This window comes from Poecile atricapillus, chromosome 1, assembly GCF_030490865.1.
Source record: "Poecile atricapillus isolate bPoeAtr1 chromosome 1, bPoeAtr1.hap1, whole genome shotgun sequence".
NCBI classification, from domain to species: domain Eukaryota; kingdom Metazoa; phylum Chordata; class Aves; order Passeriformes; family Paridae; genus Poecile; species Poecile atricapillus.
The window spans coordinates 110899489-110908038 of NC_081249.1; the positions used below are offsets into that span (position 1 = coordinate 110899489).

The 8550-nt window shown below is 55.0% G+C and overlaps 1 protein-coding gene across 2 annotated transcripts in view; it reads right to left on the bottom strand.

The window, feature by feature from the left end:
- IGSF3 (immunoglobulin superfamily member 3) overlaps window positions 1–3725 on the bottom strand; it is a 93320-nt gene extending 89595 nt beyond the window's left edge. For both annotated transcript variants that reach the window (XM_058843525.1, XM_058843517.1), the window contains exon 1: window positions 3345–3725. In XM_058843525.1, coding sequence (XP_058699508.1) covers window positions 3345–3387 — 43 coding nt within the window. In that variant the 5' untranslated portion in view covers window positions 3388–3725. The remainder of the gene's footprint in view (window positions 1–3344) is intronic.
- Window positions 3726–8550: the final 4825 nt, after the last annotated feature.

Here is an 8550-nt window from a genome sequence, read left to right on the forward strand (position 1 = left end):
CCCTGGTTTCACAGTTACTTGGATTTTGGTAGGTAGTTTACGCTTGATATATTATATTAAATCACCCACCATCTCTCTCCAGAACCACAATTCCTCCTTCAGTGATTTTAATGAGTTTGCAGAAGGGGAAGGGAAGAATGAGTTGCATTTCTTTTTCTGCATATTTGACCTATAGTATCTTATCCCCATATTCTAGAATTAACATTACTTGTTTGGGATGCAGCAGCCCTTTTCTTGTCAGTCCCATTTACATTACAGAACATGCATTTTCACTCAACCGAGTCAAATTACGTCTCAGTTTTACAAGGGGCAACCCAAAGCACTTCTGTGTGACTTGTGGCTTTGAGGCACTGTCACACATCCCCAGCTTTATTAAAACTGGCAGCTGGGCAGACGTGGACCAAGCAGCTACAGAAGTCCAGGTGAAAAGAAGGAAAAGTAACTCCAGACACACACGTGGCACACATCCTACCCTTAGAAACGGCCTCACGTTCACCACAGGGAGGCCAACACGATCTTTTTACCCACTAGATATGCCCATGGGATTTGGGGACCACTGAAAAGCAACCGATCCTCCGAAGCGGCAGATGACAGCAGCTCGTCCCCCGGGGAGGATCAAGGCAGGTTAGAGCCAGTTTTAGGTCAAACACAGAAAGGTAATTCCTGCAAGCAGGGGGTCGGGGCGGCCTCAGCAGCGGGCAGGGCTCCGGGTCAGCACCAGCATGGGGTGTGGAGCACAGGGCTGGCGGGTCCTGGGGCGGGGAGCCCTCGGCAGGAGGAGGGATGCCCTGGGCAGGAGGAGGAGGAGATGCCCTGGGCAGGAGGAGGAGGGGATGCCCTGGGCAGGAGGAGGAGGGGATGCCCTGGGCAGGAGGAGGAGGGGATGCCCTGGGCAGGAGGAGGAGGGGATGCCCTGGGCAGGAGGAGGAGGGGATGCCCTTGGAGAGAAGAAGGGGTGCCCTGGGCAGGAGGAAGGGGTGCCCTGGGCAGGAGGAAGGGGTGCCCTGGGCAGGAGGAGGAGGGATGCCCTGAGCAGAAGGAGGGATGCCCTGGGCAGGAGGAGGGGATGCCCTGGGCACGAGGAGGAGGGGGTGCCCTGGGCACGAGGAGGGGATGCCCTGGGCAGGAGGAGGGGATGCCCTGGGCAGGAGGAGGGGGTGCCCTGGGCAGGAGGAGGGGGTGCCCTGGGCAGGAGGAGGGATGCCCTTGGAGAGAAGAAGGGGTGCCCTGGGCAGGAGGAGGGATGCCCTGGACAGGAGGAAGGGGTGCCCTGGGCAGGAGGAAGGGGTGCCCTGGGCAGGAGGAAGGGGTGCCCTGGGCAGGAGGAGGAGGGATGCCCTGAGCAGAAGGAGGGATGCCCTGAGCAGAAGGAGGGATGCCCTGGGCAGGAGGAGGGGATGCCCTGGGCACGAGGAGGAGGGGGTGCCCTGGGCAGGAGGAGGGATGCCCTGGGCAGGAGGAGGGATGCCCTGGGCAGGAGGAGGGATGCCCTGGGCAGGAGGAGGGATGCCTTGGAGAGAAGGAGGGGTGCCCTGGGCAGGAGGAGGGGGTGCCCTGGGCAGGAGGAGGGATGCCCTGGGCAGGAGGAGGGATGCCCTGGGCAGGAGGAGGGGGTGCCCTGGGCAGGAGGAGGGGGTGCCCTGGGCAGGAGGAGGGGGTGCCCTGGGCAGGAGGAGGGGGTGCCCTGGGCAGGAGGAGGGATGCCCTGGAGAGAAGGAGGGGTGCCCTGGAGAGAAGGAGGGGTGCCCTGGGCAGGAGGAGGGGGTGCCCTGGGCAGGAGGAGGGATGCCCTGGGCAGGAGGAGGAGGGATGCCCTCTGCTGCTCCTCTGCCGCAGCAGCTGGGCGTGCTCCGCAGGGAGCGCGCACCGACCCACAGAGCCGAGCGCTCCATATTAGGAATCCCTAATCCAGAATGGTGCTATTGTTCTTCAACAGCAGAGATGAAGCGAGCGAAGCCACGGCAGCAAGCGCTGTGCCCTTCGCCTCCACCCATCCCGCGGGTTGGGACAGCCTCCCCGCACTCCCGGAGCAAAGGCACCCTGGATAAACTTAGCTCGGAGATGGCTTTTTTTTCCCCAGGGAACCCAAGGAAGCAAGCTAGTGGTTAGGGGAAGTTTGAACCATCTCTAAAACCATTTCAAAGAGTTCGCTCTCTCTCTTTGCTAAAGAAAGGCAGAGCACACCAAACCACCCCCCCACCAAATTACAGACGTGGAAGCATGAGTGCAATTCTAGTAGAGATCTTGTTTCCAGATTGGCAGAGCAGGTACGTATGTGACAATTCTCAAGACAGTAAAATTGCCAGCCCTGCCTCTTCTTCTCTCAATAGCATTAATGCCAGCAGAAAATCATACCAATGAAAAGGCAAATCAAAACAGCTCCGAGGGTGCTCTGTACCTACACATGCAGAAAGCAGTGCGAGGGTGCCCTGCTGCATTTTCCCAGGAATGTTCCTTCCTATCAACTCATCAGTACTTATGCCTCGCACATTGGTCTGCAGCAAAAAGCGTAGAGGCGTTTTTAACTGTCTTGTATTCTGCCTTCCCCGAATTTGTTGGAAAGAATCTCGCATTCCCACAGCACCTCTGAGGAAGCACTGGGATCCCAAAGGACTTGACAGAAGTGCATGCAGTCATCCCTGGGGCAGGCACTTGTGGGACGGGACAAAACCACACGTTTAGCGGTTCACGGGCTCCAGAACGCCGGCAGAGAGAAGGGACTACAAGGGGACTTGGAGAGGCAGCACAAAGCAATCAAACTGCATTTCACGGCAGCAGGGACTGCCTTCCCTCTACATTTCAACGCGCTCTTGGAGAGCCAAGCAGAGCACTTTGTTTCTGTAGCCTACCTTACCCCAGGCATTTTCTCAGCTTTCATTGTGCAAGCTCAGCACAGACCCGTGCAAGTCCCTACCCTTACGGTTCCCCTCCGAGACAGCCCCGAGCCCAGCAGCAGCTCCTGGACGGCCGCTCGCCTTCCCAAGTTGGAGCCGGAGCCCTCCCGGAGCCGGAGCTGCCCGTCCCCTCTGCTCCCACGCCCCGGGGCACGGCACGGAATGGTCACCGGGGTACAGCGGCCGGAGATCAAACCCTGATTTATTTTATACATATACATATATATATGCACACGCATATTTGCGGGTTTTTTTGTTCCGCCGCTCCTCCCTCCGACCACAGGAGCAGCGCGGGCAGTGACAACTCCTGGCGACAGGCGCCTGGCACTGACAAGGGCCGCTCCTCCCTGCTCGGGACTGCGCCCACCGGGGGTCCCGTCCCGTCCCGCCCCACCGGGGCAGCCCCGCGCTGTCCCGTCGCGCCCCTCCCCGCCGGCGGCGGGCACTTACCGAGGAGCAGCAGGGAGGCGAGCTGCGGCCGCAGGGTCCGCATGGCTGCCGGGGCGCGGGGCGGCGGCCGCCCTTACCTCCCGCCGCGGGGCGCCGCGGGGCGCCGGCTCCCGGGGCAGGCGTCGCGCCGGGCCCGGCGGCACAAAGGGAAGGCGGCGGGGCCGGCACGGGGAGGCGCCAAGGCAGGCGGGGGCATCGCCCCCGCAGCGGGGCGGCCGCCGCGCCTCCCCTCACCGCCGACGGCTCCCGCGGGAGAGGCAGGAGGAGAGCGAGCAAGGAAAACCGTCTCCTCCAAGGGGCGGAAAAAAAAAAAATAAAAAAAAAAAAGAGCACGGGGAAGGCGCGGGAGAGAAAAGGCGGGGGAACGAGGGGGAACCAGCGACAACAAAAAGACCCCACCCCGGAAAGTTACAAAAATAAGCGGGGCGCCGCGCCGCCCGGCCCGCCGCCCTCACCTGCCCGCCCACCCGCCCGCTCAGCGCCGCCGCTGCCGCCGGGTGCCCGGCGCTTCCTCCGCGCCCACAGACCCCGCCCCGGCCCGCCCCGGCCCGCCCCGCCCCGGCCCGCCGCCGGGCTCGGCTGGCCCCACCGCCGGGCTGGGCTGCCCCCGCCGCCGGGCTCGGCTGGCCCCACCGCCGGGCTGGGCTGGCCCCACCGCCGGGCTGGGCTGCCCCCGCCGCCGGGCTCGGCTGGCCCCACCGCCGGGCTGGGCTGCCCCCGCCGCCGGGCTCGGCTGCCCCCGGCCAGCGGTGCTGCTGGGACGGCGCTGCCCAGCCCGGGGGCTTGCGGGAGGTCGTGAGCTGCAGGGATAAACCGGGTTCCTTTGTTTTAAGGAAAAAAAAAAAAAGAAAAAAAAAAAGAGAGTTCTCTTTTTTTCCCGCTCCTCGGAAAGCCGGCGTCTTGGGACACGGTATAAAGGCGGCCTTTTGTTCCCATGCAAACCAGAAATAACAGGCGGGCTTTCCAAGTTTGGATCAACTCGTGACCGTCCCGCTGCGATGCGCTGTTGCCCAGAGCCGAATGCGGGGCTGGTATTAATGCCAGGTTGCCAGATGTGAGCCCTCCCCATGTGCGGGTACTGCTGCTGCGATTGGGATGCTGCCCAGTCGATGAACACCATGGTGTGTCAATGGCAGAAGTGCGTTAAAAGTACATCCAGGAAACACTGAAATGCATCGATATGGCAACACTAGGGACTGGGGCTGAGGTTGTTTGTAAATAAAACGAGAATAAGAAAGCCCTTCTCAAGGGCGCAGACGTTCAAATTGCCTTCCAAATTAAACTCCTAGTTGCTTGTTTGTGTACAAAAATAAGAAAGAGGCCAGAAGTGACAGCAATAGCAGAATGAGGTACCCTCCTAATGCTCCCATCCTGCGAGGATCCTCTGTAGGAGACCCTTCCGCCTACGTACGGAGTGTCCCCAGTGAAGTATTGGTGATGCAAATGTAGGAACCCAAGCCTTTTATGCCACAGAAAAGCAGAAAACAGCACAAACCCAAACTGTCTAATAAAAGATGCCAAGTCCTTAGAAGCTGTACCCAGCAGAAGTCAGAAGCTGTCTGGATTACCATATGGACTTGCTTCCTAACGTGGCTGTCGTGGCAGATGCGTTGGTAGCCAGCTCCTAGTGACCCAGCAAATTCTGTTTCTGCAGGCTAATAATATTAAGTGTGCCATTTTCAGAGTGGGAGGTTTAATTTGAAGCTTTGCCACGCTCTCTGAACAGAGGAGCCAAAGAACAGAATAACCAGAAATCTGGGAGAGAAAGGGTTAGTGTTGTACTTGCACTGAAAATGAAGCTCACGCTTTGGCCCTTAAGCTTTAATTGCATCGAGGCTGCCTTCAAGTGAGACTTGGAAAAGGAACAGAGGTGTTGATAAGAGTTCATAGAAAATACCAGTCTATTTGGCTTTTCTCTTAGGTGATTTGAGGACTGAAATGTCATCCACTGTAATATTGCTCAGCTTACCCAATATTTGTCACATTTCTCCTACTATAAGTCCTCATGGACAAGTCTGTGAGTATTTGGAGCAAGAACTGTGGAGCTACTTTGAAGTAAACGTTCAACATCTTTAAATTGGTGCAGGATAAAGATCATTTACTCATGCAGGATAAAGATCATTTATTATTTTGCTTCAAGAGATGTATATCTAGAGAAATAAATAACAGCAAAAGAAAAAAAAACAAAAGGCAAATTAAGAAGTATAAGGCACAGGCAGGATAAACTCAATGAAAAAGGAAGTATTAAAGCTTTGAGATACACAAGATAGTTTTTCTAGATGGCAAGGGATACAGACCTCAGATTCATGACACTCCTATGTGGACACATTATTTCCATCTTGAGATGAAGAGCCAGAGGTGAAAACACTGGCATGATTCAGGTGAGCTCCCGGGGCAGGTCAGGGACAAGCCTGATGTCTTGGCTGTGAATACATTGCTTTTGCCAGTGGAGCCTGTTGGAAGATAATTCAAGATGAATTTATGTGAATTCTTGCTATTTTCCAGGCACTATGTGACTTTATAGCATACAAGCCTAACAGGAGCATAAAAATGCCCTGCAAAAATGTTATCAGAGATTCACTAAACTCACATCCTCTTCTCAGAGCTCTTGCAGAGTATTGCATTAATGCATAGTAACAATAAAAATATAAAAAGACCATGGAAATGACATTATAGCATTATAAGATTAATCCAATTCCAGTCAAATTAGATTATAATAAGAACTGTGTGTGCTGAAGACTATTAATGGGAACCTGTGTTTCAAGAGCTTCATCACCTTTGCACGCGTTCTCCTCCCTGACCCCAATAATAAAAATAGCTTGGTGTTCATGAGAGCGCCCTTCCTCAGAGGACTTCACAAACACCTTCTGGTCTTTTGGGGGAAACACTGGCCTCACTTCTGCATCAGTGGAGAAGCTGAGGCTTGGGCAGGACAGCTTTCTCTAGCCCAGGGAGGCAGGCAGCCCGCCCTGGGGCTTGGCTCTGGTGTTCCAGGCTCATGTGGTGGGGCTCTGACTCCCTGTGGACGTCTGTCTGTCTGTCTGTCTGTCTGTCCGTGTGGTTTACTCAGGCGGCCGAACGGAACCAAGCACCACAGCCACCTCAAAGACAAAACCCTTTTAAGCACAAGGTTACTGTGCAGCAGCTTTCCAGGAAGACAGATCTGGGCTGCCTTGTTCTCCCAGCACAACTGAGTCATTCAGGAGCGCCGTCCTCAGCAGCAGCCCGATCATTTTGGTCGGGCCACGCGGTTGCTCTTTGGCGGTGGGGCGGCTGGGAGAGCTGGAGGCAGACAGGCGTGACTCAAGCCATGCTGATGATACACACTCATTAGGTCACAACCCACACCGCTTTCTTGGTGCTGGATCACCGCCAGCAGTGTGCTGGGACTTGCTTCCCCATGGCTCGCCTTGGCAGGCAGGGCTGGAGACTGGGCAGAAGGGGAAATGATCGCACGTGGTGCCGTTTGCTGGGCTGCTCAGTGCTCGTACCAGCTCGCTCCCCATGCTCCTGCCTTTTCTAGCAGATGCACGACCTGAGTGAGAGGCGAGGCTGGGCGGCTGCTGTGTGGCTGAGGGACATCAGGGTAGATGCATCCCAAACCTCTGGATTGCCAGAGGCTGCTGTAACACAACAGCTGTGACCGAGAGCTGCGTCCTTCGCCCGAGGGAAGCTGAGTGACATCAACATCCAGACTCTGAACATGCTGCTTGCCCGATGTGCACAGGCTTCCTGTGGCCCACAGATGAACAGCGAAGTTAAAGTATTGTTTGGCCCTCAGAGAAATGAGGCTTGGCAGAAATGCAACTTATGTACCTTATGAAATAAGAATGCTGGTCGTTTTTCAGGACAAAACTCTGTACACCCTCAAGTTTGGACCCAGTGGGGATTTACCCTGCTCCTCTGATTAGCATGTAGGAGAGGGAACAAGGCACGGAACAGATTTGCAATCCTTAGATTTTAAAGCAGGCACCTGGGTGCTAATGGTAACAAACTATAGCAAAAAGAGGGACTCAACAGAGCAAAGCAGGCCCCCGTCTTGCTCTCAGCAAGGCAGGAGACTCCTGACTCCTCCATAAGTCAGGAGAAATTATTTCCTTCCTGTAGGGGAGGGAAAGAGATGGTGGGGGGAGAAGAGGAGGGGGAGATTTAACCGCAGTTGCAGGAGTGACTGTCTCCCTGAGGGCACTGACTCAGGCCAGAGCTGAAGAACAGAAAACACTGTATGGCTCAAAGACAGGGGGCTGTATCCACATCCCCCTCCTCTCACAGGCCACCTGAGCATTTCAGGTTGAGCAGAGTCAAACCATCCAGAAACAGAAAGCACTTAAAAAAAAAAGTCCTGTGTGATTTGCCCAAGATCACGCAACACAATCCACAGAACTCGGGGTCTTAAGCCTGAAGATGTGCTTGGGGGATCATCACAATCGGGTCAAAGCTCCTCTGCCACACTGTGAAAGGGAGAGGAGATACACCTAGAGCTCTGGTCTGACATGGGGAGGAATGGCCAGAGCCACTTATTTTGACAGAATCATTGCCTAAAACATTTTCTCCAGACCTTATTTACACTGTGAAGTTCTGAACATCAGTTTTGCCCAAAGGAAAAAGGAGATATTTATATTTAATGGCCAACATTTAAGCTCCTTTAAAGTGAGCTGAGAGGTTGCAGTTGGAACAGAACAAAACCCCTAACTTCCCTGGCACAAAGCAGCACTGCTGCCATTGCAGGGAAGCTGGCATCTAACGAGACTGAGCTTTCGGGTTTAACTCAGCCCAGATTGCATCCTAGGACCTGTATGCCGATCCGTGGATGGCATCAAGGCAGCTCCAAGGAAGCCCTGTTGATTTGAAGGAATTCCCATTTGTATGCCCTGGGAAGAGGGATGAGGAGAGGGAGAAGGAGAGAGAATGAGGAAAAAAAAACTAGAAACCCTGTGTAAAGATAGATCGACACATTTCCAGATTTTCAGGACATCTGTCAGCAAGCCCCAGAGTGTATGGCAGCTAATCCCTTTGCAGATTTTCTTTTAACTGTTGCTTGACAGAAGAGTATGCCAATTTTTTTCATAAATGTACCCACGTCTGATGTTGCACTCAGCCTGAGGTTATGATCTATCTGCGAGGAAAAACATTATACTACCACCTTGGGAAATAACATTAGGGAAACAGCTCTCCTAGAAACACACAGCAGCTTCAAGCTTTGGAG